This window comes from Haliaeetus albicilla, chromosome 21 (assembly GCF_947461875.1).
Source record: "Haliaeetus albicilla chromosome 21, bHalAlb1.1, whole genome shotgun sequence".
NCBI lineage: Eukaryota > Metazoa > Chordata > Aves > Accipitriformes > Accipitridae > Haliaeetus > Haliaeetus albicilla.
This window is the reverse complement of record NC_091503.1, coordinates 1,919,634-1,941,049: the sequence shown is the minus strand read 5'-3', so window position 1 is coordinate 1,941,049 and position 21,416 is coordinate 1,919,634. Positions and strand designations below refer to the sequence as shown.

The 21,416-nt window shown below is 41.2% G+C and overlaps 1 protein-coding gene across 7 annotated transcripts in view; it reads left to right on the top strand.

Annotated features, from left to right (window-relative positions):
* CTNND2 (catenin delta 2) overlaps positions 1 to 19,164 on the top strand; it is a 658,470-nt gene extending 639,306 nt beyond the window's left edge. For all 7 annotated transcript variants that reach the window (XM_069808867.1, XM_069808868.1, XM_069808866.1 and 4 more), the window contains 3 exons: positions 5,180 to 5,311; positions 12,556 to 12,629; positions 15,580 to 19,164. In XM_069808867.1, coding sequence (XP_069664968.1) covers positions 5,180 to 5,311; positions 12,556 to 12,629; positions 15,580 to 15,840 — 467 coding nt within the window. In that variant the 3' untranslated portion in view covers positions 15,841 to 19,164. The remainder of the gene's footprint in view (positions 1 to 5,179; positions 5,312 to 12,555; positions 12,630 to 15,579) is intronic.
* The last annotated feature ends 2,252 nt before the right edge of the window (positions 19,165 to 21,416 follow it).

Sequence of the window (21,416 nt, the reverse complement as noted above, 5' to 3'; positions counted from 1 at the left end):
ACGGCCAAATAGCCAAAACCTCCCCCACCGGCACGCACAGAGGGGAGGGGGCCAATAATGCAGAAGAATGGAAGCTTGCAACGGCAAGGAGCAGCAGGGGGAAGAGAATTCCCCCGAAGCCTGAGGTGCCCTTGCAGAACCTCTTCACCGCTCTGCAGACTGAAGAGGAAAGAGCCGTCACATCAGGAGAGGCACTGGAGCTGGAGCTCCCCGAATAACGACCAGCGCAACTGAAAAAAGGCAACGGGCGATAATAGTAGGTGATTCTCTTCTGAGAGGTATGGCAGCACCCGTCTGCCGACCTGACGCGCTCTGTAGAGAGGTGTGCTGCTCACCGGGGTCTTATATCAGGGATGTCACCGAGAGACTACGAAGCCTCCTACAGTCCACTGACTATTATCGGCTGCTGTTGTTTCACGTGGGCACCAGTGATACAGCCGGGAGCAGTCTGAGGAGGATCAGGAAGGATTACAGAGCCCTGGGAGCAGCGGTAAGGGACTCTGGGGCACAGGCAGTTTTTTCATCAATCCTCCCAGTCAAAGGGAAGGGGTTTGAAAGGGCCAGTCAAAGCAAATCAACAAATGGTTACAGGACTGGTGCCACAGCCAGGGGTTTGGCTACTTAGACCATGGGACTCACTTTGAGAAATCTGGTCTACTGGAGGCTGATGGGGTCCATATGTCAGACAAGGGGAAAAGCATCTTTGGTTACAGGCTTGCCAAGCTGGTGAAGAGGTCTTTAAACTAAATTTGCAGGGGGAGGGGAAACTCGATCCATCCCACTCCTACCAGTTTGATGCCAATGCCAGCAATAGATGCCCAGAGCCTGGAGAGGGATCACAGGTCAGCGGGAGAGCACCTGAAGAGCAGCACAAAGGAATTCCAGCCCCTCCAGCCAGTAAGTCAGCTTCATCGGAGGCCCAACTTAAATGCCTCTATGCAAACACACATAGCATGGGAAATAAACAAGAAGAGTTAGAGATGTGTGCACGCCTGCAGGGTTATGATCTTATTAGCACCATGGAGATGTGGTGGGATGGTTCCTATGACTGGAATGTTGGAATGGAAGGATATAGGCTCTTTAGGAAGGACAGGCAGGGAAGACAAGGAGGGAGGATCACCCTCTATGTCAATGACCAACTGGAGTGCATGGAGCTCTGCCTGGGGATGGATGAGGAGCCAGCCGAGAGCTTATGGGTCAGGATGAAAGGGAGGGCAGGGACAGGTGACATTATAGTGGGGGTCTACTATAGGCCACCTGACCAGGAAGACCAAGCAGATAAGGCCTTCTATAGACAGACAGGAGCAGCCTCACATTCACAAGCCCTGGTCCTCATGGGGGACTTCAACCACCCCGATATCTGTTGGAGGGACAACACAGCAGGGCATAAGCAATCCGGGAGGTTCCTGGAACGCGTTGATGACAACTTCCTTCTCCAAGTGATAGAGGAGCCAATGAGGAGAGGTGCTGTGCTGGACCTTGTTCTCACCAACAGGGAGGGGCTGGTGGGGAATGTGAAGCTCAAGGGCAGCCTTGGCTGCAGTGACCATGAAATGGTGGAGTTCCTTAGGGCAGCGAGGAGGGTACACAGCAAGTTCACAACCCAGGACTTCAGGAGAGCAGAGTTTGGCCTCTTCAGGGATCTGCTTGGCAGAGCACCATGGGATACAGCCCTGGAGGGAAGAGGGGTCCAAGAAAGCTGATTAATATTCAAGGATCACTCCCTCCAAGCTCAGGAGCGATGCATCCCAACAGACAGAAAGTCAGGCAAAAACGCCAGGAGGCCTGCATGGATGAACAAGGAGCTCCTGGACAAACTCAAACACAAAAAGGAAGCCTACAGAGGGTGGAAGCAAGGACAGGTAGCCTGGGAGGAATACAGAGAAATTGTCTGAGCAGCCAGGGATCAGGTTAGGAAAGCTAAAGCCCTGATAGAATTAAATCTGGCCAGGGATGTCAAGGGCAACAAGAAAAGTTTCTATAGGTAGGTTGGTGATAAAAGGAAGACTAGGGAAAATGTGGGCCCTCTCCAGAAGGAAACTGGAGAGCTGGTTGCCTGGGACATGGAGAAGGCTGAGTTACTCAGCAACTTTTTTGCCTCAGTCTTCACTGGCACGTGCTCCAGCCACACCGCCCAAGTTGCAGAAGGCAAAGGCAGAGACTGGGAGAATGAAGAACCACCCACTATAGGAGAAGATCAGGTTCAAGACCATCTAATGATCATGAAGGTGCACAAGTCCAGGGGGCCTGATGAGGATTTACATCTGCAGGTCCTGAGGGAACTGGTGGATGAAGTGACTAAGCCACTATCCATCATATTTAAGACAGACTGAGAGAGTTGGGCTTGTTCAGCCTGGAGAAGAGAAGGCTCCGGGGAGACCTTAGAGCAGCCTGCCAGTACCTAAAGGGGGCTACAGGAAAGCCAGGGAGGGACTTTTTACAAGGGCCTGTAGTGATAGGGCAAGGGGTAATGGCTTTAAACTGAAAGAGGGTAGATTTAGAGTAGATGTAAGGAAGAAGTTCCTCCCTGTGAGGGTGGTGAGGCACTGGCCCAGGTTGCCCAGAGCGGCTGTGGCTGCCCCATCCCTGGCAGTGTTGAAGGCCAGGTTGGATGGGGCTTGGAGCAACCTGGTCTGGTGGAAGGTGTCCCTGCCCATGGCAGGGGGGTTGGTCTTTAAGGTCCCTTCCAACACAAACCCGTATGATTCTATGACTCTATGAACATACTTAAAATTTGGATGAAAACTTACTGAAATGAAATGAAAACATCAGTTATCCTAAGACTGGAAAAGGAGAAATATAGTGGCTGTTTCTGAAGGAAGAGGAGCCCATGTAATTACAGACCAGTCAGCTGAACTTCATTCTAGAAAATTGCTGGAACAAATAATCACAGTCTGAGCACCTCAAAGATAGTAAGAACATAAGATACTGCTTAACTCCAGGAGTATCTATTTCTACATAGTAATATAAGTTACAGTCTGTCTGGTAGTATCCGTGTGAAATCCAGACATTGGTTCGATACAACTTGTTCTTACAAAATCCACCTGAACTCCTGCTACAACATAGTTAAAGCGCTTTGTGGAAAAAATAGTCAGTAAATGAAATCCACTGTAATCAGTAAGACTCTTTCCCACAAGATTTTTATAGGCAAGCTAGCAAACAGTCGAGAAAATGACATGTGTGGTAAATACAAAACTGACTGAAAGCCATTCACAAAGAATGGGTATTGCTTATTGCCAAAATGGAAGAATGCTTTGCTTGGAGATTTGCCTTGGGCCCAGTACTCTTCAGTGGTTTCATTAATGACCCAGATAATACACAAAGGATGCCTATTACTTCTGCTGGTGACATAAACCTGGGAGAAACTCTTATAACTTGAAGGACATTATTGGAATTCAGAGTGATCCTGAGAAATTGGAGATACTGTCCAAAGGGAAAAAAAGATCCAATCCTTTACAAATAAATTCTAAGGAGAATATCTGGCTAGACAAAAGTTCTTTAGAAATGATTTAGGGATTTTTTGTCAGTTGCACACGAGTTGGGAGATGGAGAAATCAGGATATGAGAACACACTGAATGGACTGTAATTGTTTAACTCGAATAAGAGAGACACAAGATGGGGGCAGCGGGAAGAGGTACGCACCAAGTACTCAAGCACGTAACAGCCAGCTGTGAAGAGGAACGACATGAACTTTCTCTACTTTCATAGCAGACAAATGGAAATAATGAGCAGCGAGGAGTCAGGCTAGACATCAGGGAACATTTCCTAACAGTAGGGAAACAAAGCACTGGAACAGACTGCTTGGAGCAGTTATGTGATCTCTGTCATTAGAGATCTTTAGTTTTAGATGAAAATCTGTCAAGAATTATTTTGGTATACTGGATCCTACCTTGGGGTAAAGAGTTGAAGTAAATGAACTCACAATGTACCATCCATCCCTAGGACTTGGTGATAAGATGCTTAAGCTAGCGTAGAGAGCTCTGTCTTCTTCTTTTCTGTGTCCTTTAAGAATAAGGGCAGAAAAACTTGATACCGCTTTTCAGTCTAATGTCAACCAATGATTTTATGTCTGCTTCAGGTAAAAACTCTGAAAGAGGGCGCTTCTGGATTGTAACACTTGCCAGAAAGCAGTTGCTCTCACATGGGAGGAGAGAGATAATTCCCACAGGGAACAGAGAGAGATGGTTTTGTCTTCATCAATCAACTTTGTTCAAAACACCAGAGTGCTTAAAAGCATTACCAGAGTATGCAAAACAAAATGCATCCCTCTGTTAGCAACTTTTTCAAGGTTTGCAATTCTGTTTTGTTCCCTGTTAAACTCAAGTTGCCATTAGCTGATTTGGTAATTTAATGTCATGTTTCTTTATATCTGCTGGATTATCAGCTTCAGAATTACATCACTATTGACAAGCAATTTAAAAGCAATCCCCAATTTTAATTCTGCAGTGCGTGAGAATCAAGTACAAACCCAGTTCTCCTCCTAGTCACCTCATACTTTCCTCCTTTCAGCCATACTATGAGTTGATGAAGGATTTAGTTTTAATAATACCTTAACATAGCAGTTGTTGTTTTGATGGCAATTGTTCATACATAGATATTTAAAGGCAGAGAAATTATTTGAGTTACCTTTAAGTGTTAGGCATTCTTTGCTATATGTTTTCTATGAAAAACACCTTTCTTTTCTTCCAGTCTCCATTAAAATCATTTAATTGGTCTGTTTATTTTCAACAGAGAAGGGAAGAAAACATTTTATAAGGGTTTTTCCACACAGTTGAAAGTTAACGGTCTTTTCAACAGAAATAAATTAACCGTTTTGAGAAAAAAATGGAAGTACCTATACCAGAAAATTTTGACAAGTTAAAGAAATTTAAAAGCTAAAGGAAAAAAAAATTATTATTGTTGTACTATTTTCATAATCATCATCTTAGACGTTAGGTGTAAGTGAAGAAACATTCAAAGAGAAAATTATGTTGGAGTTGATTGTCTCATGAATACATTTGTCCTGTACTTGAAATAACAGCACCTTTTCTTTTCCTCTGTAATGTGGTAGTGTTTCTCCAAACAGCTTATTGTTAGTATGCTAACAAATATAAACTTTACTGAAATGTTTACTCTAGAGTTAAACACTACATTCAGTCATATGTGGCAAGAAAAAATAAATCCATTTTTGTGATCTAGCAAGTGCCCCAGCCTCACCTCGGGAAATGATCAGCCTAAAAGAAAGAAAAACAGACTATGAATCAACTGGAACAAACGCCACTTACCATGGAAATAAGGGAGAACACACTTCTAGGAAGGACACCATGACAGGTGAGATTATGCTTGCATAGCATACCTAAAAATCAGCTGTGATAGACTGCTGATTTTATAGGCTTGGCTGGGTTTACTGTACTATAGAAAAGAGTCAACTGCTTTGGTTGATTCCAAAGTTGTAGCCACCTTAAGAAAAACAGCTGAAGAGATATTTGATGTTAATGAATACAATACTATGTGAAAATGATTTGTGAAGACCATGTTTCTTCACAGAAGAAAGGCTCTAAAACCGATTTTACATTTCTTTTTAATTTTACGTTTGTTTTCATCTCAGAAGGAAGTTGGTACATCACTTTGAATTAACTAGTGTTTCTGCAAGCTTGACAGTGATTGAGCACGTGCAGTGATCCCTAATGTCTGTCTTTTGCAGGGAATGGCTTTCCGGGTCTGGTTAGCTTATTTTTGCACATCATTCATTCCTAGGAAATTTGGTAGCTGTTTGTAAAGTCTATCCGTGTTACTTTCTCAGCTGGGCTGATTTAAATGCAACAATTTTCTCTGTGTATGTTATGGCATCTATTGCAGGTTTCACTGAAGGCCTCTCTCCCCTGGTGAGCTCATTAACCTGTTAGCATTTCAGTAATTACAAGATTTTGAGTGCTTTGCCCAGTACTGCACCTCTTCATTAATTCTCTTGCAAAATACATGTTGGTCTCCATCACCATTGCACAGGCTTACCTAACCTCTGTTGAACATTTTGTGGATTTATATAGCGCCGAGCAGCAGGGTGCCCTCTTCTCCAAATGCTCCCTCCAGGCAAGTGAAAAATCACGGTGAGAAGTCACTCTGCACTTTCTGAGTGCCTGTTACCTTCTCCCGTGCCCTCTGTCGAGGTCTTGCTCAGAGGATGCCAGAATGGGTTGTCTTTGTGTTCCTCAGCTCACTGGGGACACTGGGAACATGCTGACTCAGCATCAACCCATCCCTACCAGCTCTCAAGACCGGATTCAGCATATGATGATACTCATACTGCACCTACTGTCTTAGACGCTATTGTGTAATCAAAACCTAAAGGCCAGCCTTTGAATTTGTGTGAAGACACAATACAGAACATTAATTAGCATGAAAGTGAAAATCTGAAGAAGAGGAATGACAGTGAAGAGCGTTTGGAAACCACAGAAATGACGAGTGTCCCGAACAACATCTGCAGGGCACTACGTGAGATTGCAGCAGATTTAGTCAAGGTATGCATTTTATGTATTTGTAATATTTTGAGTGTTTCATAGTCGCTGCACAAGGTGGTTCTCTAAAACACTTCAGTGGTCCTTACTTGTGTGATTGTGAAGGACAGGACTGCAGTTTATTCAGCACTTTCTCAAGGATCCATGAAGAGGGAATCTCAGGAGTAAGAGCAGCAGGCTGAAAAGGCAGAAACATTAGTATTTTGTTCTAGCTGTATCTGCAAATTTAGAGTACCAGATTATATCAGAAGGTTCACCCCAAAAAAAGTGTTTCCATGTGGAAAAAATGTGTTTCTTTGCAGATAGTCCTGTCTCTCTCCACACATTAAAAAAATTGGGGTTTTCTTTTTCCCCAATCCTTTTCATTTTGTCTTTTACTGCAGTGTTTTTCTTCTCCCATTCCTGTTTCCCTTGTTTCCTTTCTCTTTCAATATAATTTTTGGAGTGTGAGGTTTGTGCTTCCCCAGCAACCTTTGCTCCACTTTGATTTTTGCGTCGTGTTTTCCTTTAACATCTGCTTGTATTTTGTCTGTTTTTATTGATCTTTTGGGTGGTCTTTTAGTAAGGAAACTTGAAACTCTCAGCATCATGCTCAGCTATTGACTGTTTTTCCAGCTACTGAGCTCAGTGAGAAAAAACAAAACCAAACCAAAATCAAAGTATAATAATATCTCACAATCTTACATGACCATTGTACAAATGAATATGGAATTAACAGATCACTTTCTCTCTCTTTCAGATCTCCAAATCTCTTCTCATTTGGTCTGAGCTCAAATGAAGCACCATTTTAAGAACAGAAGAAAATGACAGGAGTATTGCTCGTCAACGTTCAACATGAAATTTGTGTAACATATTTGTAGCTCATTAAATAATAAATATTTCATTAAAGAACAATATAAAGTCGGTATTTGTGATTTTAATTGTGAGACATTTTGGCTTTACTTGGCTGGTCTAATATAAATTCGTGTAGCAAGTTCATTGCAATGCCTGTATTTCATTTTGTGCATCAGACAGTGCATTGCAGCTAATACATCCACAGAGCCTATGGGACTTAGATAAATGTTTTTTCAGGTTCCACCTGGCGTATACATATTTTGAGCTGCTCCTGTATTTTGTGCCAAGCTGATGTATTACACAAAGCTTTCCTTGACTTACGGATTTACACAGAACGTGGAGCCACAGCTGTAGTCCCAATTTATCAATGACTGTCTCCATGCTCTTCTCTGAAGCTCTTCTCAGTTTATAGTTCAAAAGTTTTATGACCTCTTGGCTGGGACTGGAATGAATGTTTTTTGATGGATTTTCGTAGTAGAAATGTTGGCTTCTTGCCATTGTGGGGAGTTGTCAGGAAACCTCTGGGAAAAATGGAGAATCTGTGAAGTAAACAGTTTGGCTGAAGATGATAACTTCTATTGATTTCACAAGGACAGCTAAAAAATAGAGGAACAATATCAAAGTTCTCATTGCCCTCTTCCCTTCGCAGGTTTATGATGCCTTGTATATTTACTATCCATCTTCTCTTCTCTGTAGAAAATAATAACCAATAATAAAATTTTATCACCTAAAGTATATTTTTAAGACAAAAAACTATTATATTCCTTTTAAAAAACCAGGAACTATAAGTGCATGTAATAATGTTATTTATGCCATGGTGTTTTCCTTCAGAACAGGGAAGATAAGGTTACTGTATCCTATCATGGGACTCCTACTCTAAAGTTTCTTCTACTTTGTTAGTTCCCTCACTGAACTAGTATGTGCATCACAGTCTGCACCCTGTATCTTCACTGTTACCAGCAATAACACTTTCTGATTAATTTATTTTCTTTTGGTTGTCAAGAATCAATCATCTTTACTTTTGTTATTTAAACTTACTTGCAAGTCCCTGCACATTCAGAACACAAACAACCACCATCATCTTACAGTAGCTACGGATGCTCGGGCTACTTGGAACTTATTATTACTTTAAGAAACCATAATACACTGTGATCTTTTCTCATGCCCTTACCTCATCTTTCACCATGCAGGAAGGTGGCAGCGGTAGTGACAAGTAATGATCTCTCTTAGCTGAGATCGGTGAGGCACAGAAGCATTTTCCTTTACTGTCTTGAACTAAATTTTAGAAAATGGGGTCCTGCTGCTTATAGCAGAAAAAGTGGGTTACGCAATGCCAGATGAGGATGACTACCTGTCCAGCTGAGCTTTCCTTTCTTACTGTCAGTCTGTGTTTCTGAGGGCAAAAGGCTTGTTATTTCAAAGTGTCTGTAAACGTGTTCAGAATAAGTACTTACAGGAACCGAAAGCTGAATGTTAAACTATGAATCAAGCCGGGGGGACGGCTTCAGTCAGTGATATCTTTGTCACATAAACCACTGAGTGACAAGCTGTCAGCTTTGCAGAAAACTGCTGTGGGGAGCTATGTGATTTTTTTTTTTTTTTTTAACTAATATCACCTTGAAAACTGAACGAGGAAAAAGGAAGGTATTTTTCTATAACATTCTTTATGCAGTGCAACCACAAAGTACTACAGGTTGATCATAATACTCATTTTAGAACCTTCACAATTTTCCCTAGTAAAAAATACCTCTTCAGTACTATCATGTACTGATGGTTAGATACTGCATCAAATACACACATACACACCTGCAGTCGTCACTCCTCAAATCATTTCATCTGCAGCTACAATTCTCACATCTCTGTAAGGAAGGGTGGCTGCTGGAAATCTCCATCTCTTACTCCTTGTACCCCTTTCCCTTCTCTTGCCATGTTTTAGAAAAGAATATTATCTCCTTAACCTCTCTTCCTCTCTGTTTGATAATTTTACTATGATGGTACGTATACGATATTAACAGCAAAAATCAGATACTAACCGCACAATATCTGTCCATCCATCTAGCTCATTTTCTCCCTTCTTTCTTTTATATTTGCCCTCTGCTTTTGGACAGCAAGAGTCAACTGCTCACTGAAGCATGGCAGAGCGGGAATGGAGTTCCCAGGGATGCCGCCTGCATGTTCAGAAGCAGGTACTGGAGCAGGGCTGCATGCGTTGCTAGCAGCTACATTGCTTGACTTACATTTCCTCCAGAGACAAAATTATCTCAGCTTCCCACCTAGACTAAGCCAAGATTTCTTGTTCTTGAACTCTTGGCATTCATTTCCAACCATTTGATGTGTCTGGTTTTATTACACTAAGAAAAGAATACTACTTTTTTTTTTTTTTTAGCATTTTAAACTTAGGAATTTGTATCCACACCACTGCAGTGAAATCAGCAACGCAGACCTTGCAGCTGTTTTTCATAAGCTGATACTATCCATTTTCCATCACAGAATATGTGATCTGGGAGACTGTAAGTCTTCAATCCGGCATGTGACGATTCTGAGCACATCAGTGCAAATGTCACAGTAGTGCATTGGACAGCTATGCACCAACTCGGGACTATTAGGCATGGCTATTAGTGGCGCATATGTACCATATGCCTTTTTATATACCTGTAAAAAGATGGAAAGGCCATGACCCTCCTTAAAGTCTCTCCGATTGCCTGTAGGAACGACATATAAATTAGTATGTGTCCAGTTTACTGGTTTTCATCAGATTCTTCATAAAACCCTCAGACGTTGTACCTTATACCAGTCTTTTAGTCTTGACATCAAACAACCATTAAGTCCTGTCTAGACTGAATATATTCAGTCATGCCTGACTAAAAACTTGCATGCGTGAAACTTCAACCCCACTTATCTTGCCATTTATATAGGTGAAAACAAAACGGTCACAAGAAGTTCTTCCTCTGTTTATGAGAGTCCAACACACTGAATGTCACTTGCATTTTTTTCAAAAAGTAGCACTTCACAAAATGGGTAGCTGAAACACTAACTCTGAGTATCTTAAGGTCTTGAGAAGAGGAATTTGTATAACCCACCTTCCAGCACTTCATGGGACAAGCATAAAACTCAGAAAAACAGCATAAAAAAGATGCTATCAAGGAAAGATCTGGCAGTTGTACTACTGAGAGTCATGCTGTTGTGAGATGTACCATAAATAGCAATGCTGATGCAGACTCCTCTAATACCAAAGACTGTCATCAGGAGGGAGATTTTCAAACACTAAAGCAGAGGATGCAGCTGGAATATAAAAAAAACCACTGAAATAACAGTCAAGTCTCATACATCACTCAAGTTAGGTGACAAAATGCAGCCTGAACAGAACCTCTGCAGATCGACCCTTTGGCACTAACATCCATGACCAAAGACAAACTACTCAAGCAGTCATCATTCCCATCTCTTACCACCTATTAGCACACAGGTGGGATTAAGAGTACCTACCACTGGAAAAGACCAACCAACATCTGTTACTAGAGTTTGTATTCTTCCCACCTTCAAAGAAAGGATCCTGCTGCAATCCTTGGAGACCTCCAGAGCTCTTCTCCATTTCCTGCACAGGACTAGGCACTGTCTCAGTAACTGCATCCAGCTCTTCAAGAAACAGGAGTTTTTTCATCCCTATTAGTTAATGGTTATTAAGTGAAAAATCTCTTTTCCCAGCTGTTAGGGCTCATCACCCCACCATACAAGCCCTGTCTATTCTGCTTCAGGAACACGCTGGAGATGTTTAAGAACACCATCTGAGATCTGTAAAGCAGCAACATGGAGCAGCGCTCCAAACTCTGACAAAAATTATAGCCTCAGCATGGAACCCGTGGCAGATGTGAAGATCAGAATTGGCGTATTACAGTCAGCTTTGACCGAAGACCGTGCCATTCCCTTCTCCAGAGAGGGTGCGGTGGCGGGGGAAAGATAGAGGCAGCTCTACGTGCTGGGGTCCATGCTAGCAGGTTGCCGAAGGAAGAAAGAGTGGTTACTTCTTCAGTAACTGTGGTTCTTCTTAGTGATGTGACTAGCATGGATCCCATACCCAGCTTTCAGCTCTGATGCTCCATCCTCACCCTCAAAGTTTTTGAGTTGTGAAGGTATTAAAAGCAACTCTTGGTGCCTCCCAATTTTGTATCATGGCACAGAGACCTGAGAGAAGTCGCGTGAGCACCGTGTTTCAGTTCCATTGAGGACTGATTCACAGCTGCTCAATTTTTACTTTCAGGCACGTGCTTTTATAATGAGAGTCCTCACGACAGCATCAAATCATTGGTTATAATGTCTGGAAAGTTAAGAACGCATGCCCACTAAGAACAGTGCACAGCAGCCACACAAAATACTACCCTCATATTCTTTCAAATATGAGAAATAACTACAATCTTTCTAGTTCTACCAGCAAACTAAGCTTCAGCTAGATAGCCAAATCAAAGTGATCAGTGAAGTCAGCTTTGCAGGGAGAATCCTCAGCTTTTTATGTGGTTTTTGGGGGCAGGGTGGGAAGGAGATAAATTTTTGCAAAACTGTATGATATTATGCTTGTCTTTAGAATTACTTCTGATTTCAAACTCATGGCTCAGTTTTGTCGATGCATTTTAGTAGTAGGACATCTGAGAAGAAAGTGACAGCAGTTCATGGATTTGAGACCATGGCCAAACCTCTTCAGTATAACTACATACTACTTTTTTGCATAATTCATTTTTCAGTTGCACTTAATCACTTTTTCTTTGAATAATTTCACAATATAGCAAAAGCACTATAGGATAAATAATCCACATCTTCCAACTGAAGTGAAAGGACTGAAATGTTTCTTAGTCTCAATATTTACAACTGTTACCTGTTCAGTTTGTGTGTGATATAAAATCCCATATATAACCTGAAATATATTACTGAATGCTAGCTGTACATGAACTTATTTTGTTGATTTATATGTGAAGTGCATGAGATTGGTATGAACATGACATAGCGCCTGTTACCATTAATAAATGTATCCCATGTACATGCATGTACACCAAAGCAAAGATTATGACCATTTATTGGGAGGAAGAGAAAATAGAAGTCTTCAGATGCTTTTAAAGATTTGGGGGGGTGGGAACAGGCATTGTATAATGTATTTAATGCAGCCTTAAGAATTCACTTTGAGGCCAAAGAGGTATGTTTGGTAAACCTGCTTTTTCCTTCATTTTTTTCTCCCTCCAGCTCAGAACACTGGAATCTCAACTTTGTACAGGAATTCGTATGGTGCACCTGCTGAAGATATCAAACATAACCAGGTAAGTATGGAGACTAAAATGTTACTGTTCAGATGGCAAAAGACCGGTGTAACATCTTATATGGACATGAAGAAAAATATCAGAAAGACTGCTAAATCTAGATTAGAGGAACTGAGTCACCTGCTTGCACAAATGCTAGCAATTCCACTGGCTTCAAACAAGCTATGTTCTTTATGCTAATGGATAATTTCAGCCCAAGTTTCAAAAATGTCCAACAAGTTATGACAGCATATGCGTAAAAATTATCCAAGCTGTTTAAGACTGTAACTCATAATGAAGTCAAGAGGGGCTTGGGACCTGAATGCCTCTAAAGTTCTGGATATGTGTGACGCAGGCTACAAAAGCCAAGCTAATGTTAGTGGGCACTTTTACTGGCTCTGGTACCTCGTGATGTCCCATGTCAGTGAATTTGGTGAAGTCTAGCCACATCTCGTTACTTGAGTATAGCCATCCTAAAATTCAACACCACTGCTGGCACCACACAGCTCATGTGCTAAGGCATCCTAGTAAATACTCAGGTATTGAACAGACCTGGAGAAAGAACCCCTGTATCTCTTGTAGGGGCATGTGCACTGTACTTACGTGTACAGCCCTCAGATTTGCCCTTCAGAATGACTGCAGCAAGGCTTTTTGTTTGTTTTTTAATGTATGCATTGGGGTATGAGCAAGGGAAAAACTAGCGTTTCATCGGCAAGGACGCTTTCCCACATATATACATCCAAGCCTTTCAGTCTAGAGCGCTGGGACTCTTTTACAGTGTCCTGTTCCTGAAAATCAGAAAGCAATAAGTGCATCTGGATAAGGTGGGCATTGCAAAAATGTAATGGGCAGCATGGGTGCCAAGCTAATGCACTCACAGAAAAAGGGCTGTTGCAGTACTGACATGTATGGCGTCCATATGGCTGGTATTTCCAGTATAGTATTTCCTCAGTCCCCGGGAAACAGACAATTTTCTGCAGCCATAGACTTTTGTTTAATGATTATATGTAATGCTACTTTATCCTTAGTTACTACAACTCCTTAATATTTTCACAATTTCCCTGTGTAACATGCAAAGGTTACAGCATTTTTCAACTAGAGAAATGAGGCCAAAAACATTTAAGAAAAGCACTGAAAATTGTTACTAGTATTAGACAGCTAGATGAATATTTAGTAAAATATATAAAAAAGATTTTTCTGTGAAAATTTTTACTGGGTTACCTGAAATTTCAATTTAAGAAACTGGTATTTCAGTTTTAAACCACAAACTTAAGGTGAAGAGAGTTTCCACTGTTCTGTGTCCCCATTTCTCTTTATTGTTTTTTTTAATTAGCCAGTATTTCCTGTGGTGCACCATATTCTTTCTTTTTGTGAGCCAGTTCAGTGCATGAAGGTGTTTCTGCTTTTATTGCATTTAAAGAGATGAAGCCCTTCTAGTTAATACAGTTTTTAGAGAAAATAAGGGTATGAGGTTTTGTAACAGCAGGTGCATTTTAACTGCAGTCATGAATCAACTAATTTGATTTTGTGGGTGAGAGTTTAAGTGAAAACAAAACAAAAAAAACCCGCAAAACCAAAATCAATTTTCCACCTTTTCCTACTTGCTTTCTCAATGAAACATCAGATTTATGATTGACAGATCAGAAAGAATGACTTTAGCTAAAAAGAACCCAGAAATACTACTTCAGTCCCCTGTTTTCTACTCAAAAATCGACCATCTCTACCTTTTTGGCATATAAATAGGTTGCTTCGTATAGAATTTTTCTCCTGTGTCCAAAATTAAACACCGGTGTTTGAATATGTAAAATGAAATGAGGGGCTGAAGGTCCTGTACACCTTGAGAGCAGTACTAGAAATAGAAACTAGAGGAGTTCTGCTCCCTTGTGCAGTTCTAGTTTTGGGCCCAGTCTCGTAAGATCACGCGTAGAGTCCAATCCAGACATGCTTTGAAAGAATATCGCAGAGTTTGGGACGTAGCAGTGCAACTGTTCCTCTCTTCTTGAAGGAGCATTACTAACTCTTGCAGAGTCAGCAGAATCTGCAAAGTCTTCTGACACCAGCGTCTGAGCACCAATATTCCCAGTGACGACCATTTGAGGATTGAAAGGCTGTATCATTTTGCAGTCACAAAGTCTTCCCAAATATATAGAGGTGGCATAGAGCGAAAGGTAGAGTTCCACTAAAACACTTACATGCGCTTATACATTTCAGATTTTGATTAAGTCCCAGCTATAAAAACAGAGTCTCGCTAGGGCTGTCTGAAAAAAAACTTTGTGACAAACTTAGGTTAGGGGACCGCCTGAGATTTTTTTTTTTCTGCATATCATAAATATTTCAGCTTCAGGGCAACTTGCTGGAATGTAGCAGCAACCCGAGATTGCCGGCAGGAAGCGTTGAGGAGGTGGTAAGAAGAGGGTTCTGCTTAACAGTAGCAGAAGAACACATTTCAGGGCACTTAGCTTGAAATTTTCTCATGTCAGTGCCCTGAAGACTATAAATGGTTCTTAAGGATACGGTGTCACCCTAAATCTTACTTCTGGCAAAGGCAGCTGCAAAATGTTTAGCATCTTTGGAGTGTATATCACTTCCATTCAGATTCTTCAAGGCTGAGTTTTGGCCACCAATATTTGCATTATATAGCTGCAAAATTGTCAGAAAGTTATACACAGATTATAGTTATGAAAGTAACTGTAAGCTACGCTGCTTGAACTACTTTTGAAGTAAATCAGCATCTTTAGCAGCAATAATATTAAATAATAAATGTATTTTATAATGATATTAAAAGGTAAATAAATAGAATGACAAGGTAAAGGTCTGGAATTAATTCCCTACCAAGCAATACCTTGAGCAAATGTTAAGATAATGCACAACTTTGTATTTCCAGCATGATAAATGTGAGATTTACTCCTTCTTCCATCGGTTGCCCACAATAAGTTGTATCTAACAAGCTGTGGGTATCACTGTCTTTCAGGTTTCAACACAGCCAGTTCCACAGGAGCCCAGCAGAAAAGATTATGAACCATATCAGCCGTTTCAGAATTCAACGAGAAACTATGATGAGTCCTTCTTTGAGGACCAAGTGCATCATCGTCCACCTGCAAGCGAATACAACATGCACCTGGGACTAAAGTCAACTGGCAACTACGTCGACTTCTATTCAGCTGCTCGTCCCTATAGTGAACTTAACTATGAAACAAGCCACTATCCAGCCTCTCCCGACTCCTGGGTTTGAGACTTGGGCAGATACAAAAGCTCCAGGAACTGTGCATGTGCATGCATACCACAAGACATTTTTTTTCCTGCAAATTTAGTTTGTTAAAGCCTGTTCCATAGGAAGGCCCAGATAGCCAGTATGGAAAAAATTAAGAGATTTTTTTTTAGAGGGCTAAAAGATACGAAAGCTAAACCTGGGAGTAATTAGAAAGAAATATATATATGCAGATATATATATATATTTTACAGTGTGGGGCAACTTCACCGTTGGCCTGTAGAGTCTAAAGTTCGGTGCTGTATATTGAATGTGGCTGAAGGAAGGAGGGAGAACATGGCAGTGGATGTGGGTCAAGAGTTAAGCACAAGTAACTGAGCAGCGTACATACTTTATGGGGAACAGCTTCTCACACTTTGTTTAATATCCTCATTCATTGTGAATCTAGGCTTCAAGTTGCATTTGGGGTTTCCTCTGTACAGCAAGATGTTTCTTGCCTTTTGTTAATGCATTGTTGTAAAGTATTTGATGTACATTACAGATAAAAAAAAAAAAGTGCATTGTGTATATTACACCAATGCCACAGTGTTTCTTCATCTATGGTTCTAAATATTGCTTCAATTTCAAATTTTGAAAGATGTATGAATTTCCAGGTTTTTGTTTTCTTTTCCCCGGTGCGTTTTAACAAAAAAAAAATCAAAAAAAAATCAAAAAAACAAAAAGGAATATTTAGCAGTATTGTTTGTTCTGATATGTGAATTTGTTTGTGGCAACTAAAAAAAAAAAAAAAGGCATTCAGCAGTTTCTGACAATTAACATTCATCATTCCACACTCCTTGTCAACGAAGTGCTTTTTCACTGCCTAAAATTTTAGATGTAGATATTTGAAATAGATTTTTTTCATTTATACCAGTTTTCTTTATGATGATACAGTGTTAAAAGAAAATAAATTACAATTGATCTGTCATCCATATTTGCTAAGAATGTCTATTTCCAAGAACCTACCATACAAATACACATTCTTACTTGTGTGTGTCCACGTATGCATAGTATTCTGTGTGCGTGTGTGTGTTTGAGTGTGTGTGTTTGTGTGGCGTAAGACTTCTTTTCATCCAATGTTTTCCTTGTTCCAGCTTCAATTTTTGTTTGATTTTCAGTTTTTTTAAACAGTGGAAACTCCAGTATGTGCTTTCTCTTACTCACTTTCTTAACCATTGATAGCAATTCGAACTTGTTAGGCCACATACTCACAAAGGAAGGGGTTATCGGATATTTTTCACTGACTCCTTCACCCTTAGATGCCATTTTCTTTAAAATAGCGTCTCTTGATCTTCTCTCGAGGAAATTTCATTACTCTTCAGCCACCAACCAGCAAGTGCTCGAGGAAGGCAGAGTTTGATCTTGCCATCTCCCTGAGGGAATGGAAAACAAAGACCCGACAGACTTAAGTCTGGAGTCTCCAAACTATTCAGGCTACAGAAGGGTCCAACTCCTGAACCATTAGGACAATCATTTATTTTAACCCATACCAAAAAGAAAACCCAACACCCTGAACGCATTCCTCAAAAATGAAAGATATTGACCATTTCTGTGCATTTAAAGTAAAACCCTAAAAAATAAAAAATGTACGGGACAGAGATTTTTTTTTTATTTAAAAAAAAAAAGAAGAAGGAAGCTAGGCTAGGAGGCCAGAAGAGCTGGCATATTCATCTTAGCTCTTGGGATTCTGGCAGTAAAAAAAAAAAAGAATTTAGCATTTCTTTGATTCAGGCAACAGTTCAGCGTACAGTTTTCACAGCCTAAGACCCACCACAAACGGAGTAGTTGTAAATTGCTTAAATGACAGTTAAGGAATTTGGTTTAGGTTGCAAACATTTCTGTGATTAGTCATTGTAATAGTCTTAACATCACCTGGCACACTTCTGGCTGTGCGCAGGGGGAGAAGTCTCTCGCAAGTCATCGCCTGCTCTATAGGATGCAGCCCGAGTAGTTCATGCAGGCGGGTATTGTGACGTAGAATTGGTTTATCGGTAATCTAGGACTATAGTTTAATCTTTTTGGCAGCTTTTCCCAGTGTACGATATGTAACCTTATCTGCTCTTTGTAGTAAACAGGGGGAAAAAAATCGCATGCAAAAAAATTTTTAAAAAATTTAAGAAAGGGTGGGGGGGAGGGGCACAGTGGGCCAGATGTATAGTGAGGTAGATACAAATATTATTCATAGTTTTGGACACAAGTTGTTTATATTTTATTTATTACATTGATTTTAATAAGATAAGTGACATTTGCAGTGCTCTTTTGAACAAAGCACCTTTTCAGTATAAAAACTTTTTTTTAATAAAGAATGTCACTCTCAACTTGAAGTTCTTCTTGACTGCCTGATAACCACCAGGCTGGTGCAGTTCTCCAGGCGCGGGATTGCCAACAGGCCGAGGGGATCCGTCATTCTGTTTGAAGTTCTTAGGACAGGAGGTTATTGTAAGTTGGATTTATTTCCGTTCTTCAAACTAATGAAGTGCCCACGTTGCCCCCTTTCAGCTCTTAGGACTTACTTGGAGTCAAATGTTGACCATTGCTCAAGTGAGAGATTCTGGATCGATGAAGTGGCATAAAATACTTTTTGTCTATACTTTGTGTTGTTTTGTTTCCATTCTTCTGTAGTGGCAAGTGCTCCGACTGGTAACGTTCACTCTTGCTGTACTGAGTTTTGAGAAGGTGTTGAATTACCCGGCTTCCTTACCAGGCATGGAAATCCAACACTGCTGCCATACCGAGCAAGATATATATGATGCATTCTTTTTAATATTGAGGAAATTATCGTTACCTATTGCTGTTCCCTTCATTCTTGTACTAGATCACACACAGAAATAGAGAAGAAACAAAAATCTGTTCCAAAAAAAATGTATAAAATGCAATTGATGTACTGTAAAATGTCGGATTTTTTTTTTTTAACAAGCTTCGTATTAGAATCTTGTTCAGCTGTGTAGAGCTATATAAATCTCACTGTTTTATTAAATGCTGTTTATGGTCTGGAAGGAATGGTTAACCTATCTCAAGATTAACAAATTTGCACTAACATGAGCAATATTGATTTGAAAAAAAAAATGAATTCACTATTTAAAAGATAAACTATGATTTTAAAGGTATATTAACACTGAAAGTACATTTTGACAAATAACATATTTAAGCCCAAAATATAAATGGTTATGTCAGATAACACAAAAGAACTATAACAATATAGATTGAGATAAAAAAAAATGTGTTTCACTGTACATGTTGCTAACATGTACAAAGACAAACTCATATTGACATATTTTCTATTAATAAATCCTACTGTATTGTGGAGAATCGCTGGTCATAGTGCAATATGTTTAAATCAGAAGCTGACTCCATCGATTGACGCCTAGCTTCACACAGCCAACAAACCCTTGCCACGTGTTTATTTTAAATATGAATCGGGTAGCTAACTTTCAGCTCTCAAGTCATTCACTCGCCCCTCCCTCTCCACCAGGTTTATGAGCACAACGGCAAGCAAAAGGGAAAGGTATTTTTGAGAAGAACGCCCAATTCGCCCCTAATTATGGCTGCAAGAGCTCAGCCGCCACCACTTACAGAGAGAGAGAGTTTCTCTACACCTGTAGAAAAGACTAAAAAGTTCCAAGGCTGGTGCCACCGGACAGGAACGTGCCGTAAAAGCGTCTCGCCAGGGAGACTTGCAACTCCAATCGGAAGTGCCGACTTAAATTTTTTATCCCTTGGCACGCACAGGCTGCGCAAGAGAGGCTTCCTCAGCTCCTCCACCCCTGATACTCATCCTCTCGTGCCAGCAGGCAGAGCGAACTCGGGGTTGAGTGTTACCCCTTGTATCACGGGGAGCAGTGGGAGGGATGGAGACAGCAACCCAAAGCAGGGGGGGGGGGACAAAAAAGGGGACTAAAGATACAGAAACTCGGAGCTTGTGCGTGAAGACAGATACATGCCCGTAATTACTAACGGTGGAATGGACCCAACGGGAGATGTATGCACTGAGATTATCAAATATTACTAACAAGGTGATGTACTGAACGTTGAATAGCAGCAACACACTGCACATAAAGCTTTATGCTAGAAAAGTGGGAAGGAGCAGCAGAGGGAAATCCCAGGTCACCGTTGGGCACTTCCAGCTCCAGCCAGCAGCAGATGTCGGGCACGAGGGCTTACTGCTGGGAAGGAGCGAGGGATGAGGCTCTTGATCAAAGACTTGGTCCAAGACTTTAAGACTAGGTCAAAAAGTCATTAGGCAGCTAAAACAGAGGCAAATTTTTGCAAACCTCCCCCCTTGCCCCACCAGCCTCAAGGGCAGAGTGTGGTCCACCCAGCAGGTATACGGACACGGTGCGCACGAGGGAAAATCCCGTCACGGACCCGACTTCCAAAGGTCCTTTACGATCAACTGGGCCATACCCGGTGCAGGTGTGTGTCTGAGCGGCCGAACACTGCCGGCGCTGGGGCTGGGTTTGCTGAGGAGCGGCTCCAGCCACTTGAAGGGCAGCGTTTTGCCTGGAGGCCAGATGTGCACCAACATCTGCTGAAGGGCTGGGCAGTGCCGGCTCTTCTCTGGGGGACGAGCCAGTCTCTAAATAGCAGCCAAAAGCCATTTTCAGACATTTAGGCTGAAAGTGGGAGATTTGAGTTTCATCCCCAGGCAAAGGGATTGAAGGAGCACTTGCTCCTAACTCTTGCTCCACTCCTCCGAGGACCAAGCCAAACAACTCCATCTAACACAAGCAATTCCAGTTTTTCTCCCCCGCCCCAGGTTTTGCACCATCTTGTGCAAAATGTGCAATTATTCTCGTGCAATTATTCATGCCACGTCCTTCAAAAGGCCAGCACGCCACAATCCTCCGCAAGGCACATGCATGAATACTGGTGGTAGCCAGGCACAGTGCTCTAGCAAGACACCATGCCAATGCATTATTCTTCAACCTAATTCCCAATCGAACTCACTTTCGTATTTTTCAGTCTTAAAAGCAGTTTCCTTCCTCTGTGAGAATTGGGTTTGCTTTGCCAGAAGAAAGCGCACACTAAACTCTTGCAAGCTGTAAACCTTTCACCTACAACTAATTTTAAAGCCCACAGAAGTCCCTGGAAAGACTTCCATCAGCTTCACCAAGCCGTGGATCAGGCCCAAAGTGAAAACAGGTGAAGAACTGGCACAAACTGCTCAAAGGATGAGCACATCGAGGCTGCTCTTGCCAGCACGCAAAAAGCTCCAACCTTCTAATAGCTAAAAGGAGAAAAAAAGCAAGTTATTTGCTAGTACCTGTCTGTCAAAATTTACTGTAGAGCCTTTGGCTCTCTGTAATTTTATTTTCACTGCTTTGAGTGACATAGATAAAAAGCACTTGCAGTGACTGACTGTTGCAGTTAATTTCAGCAGCCAGATGAGTAGTTTCAGACACAGAAATACCTTTCTTTTCCAGACAGGCAAAAATCTGAAGCTTGCCACTAAAGCTTGGACAGCAAAATAGCAGTGGTTTGCTGATTCACTATTTTTCACAAAGTCAATTAAAATATTAATTCACATAAACCTTTTCATTTCTACATAGCCCAGTGGCTAT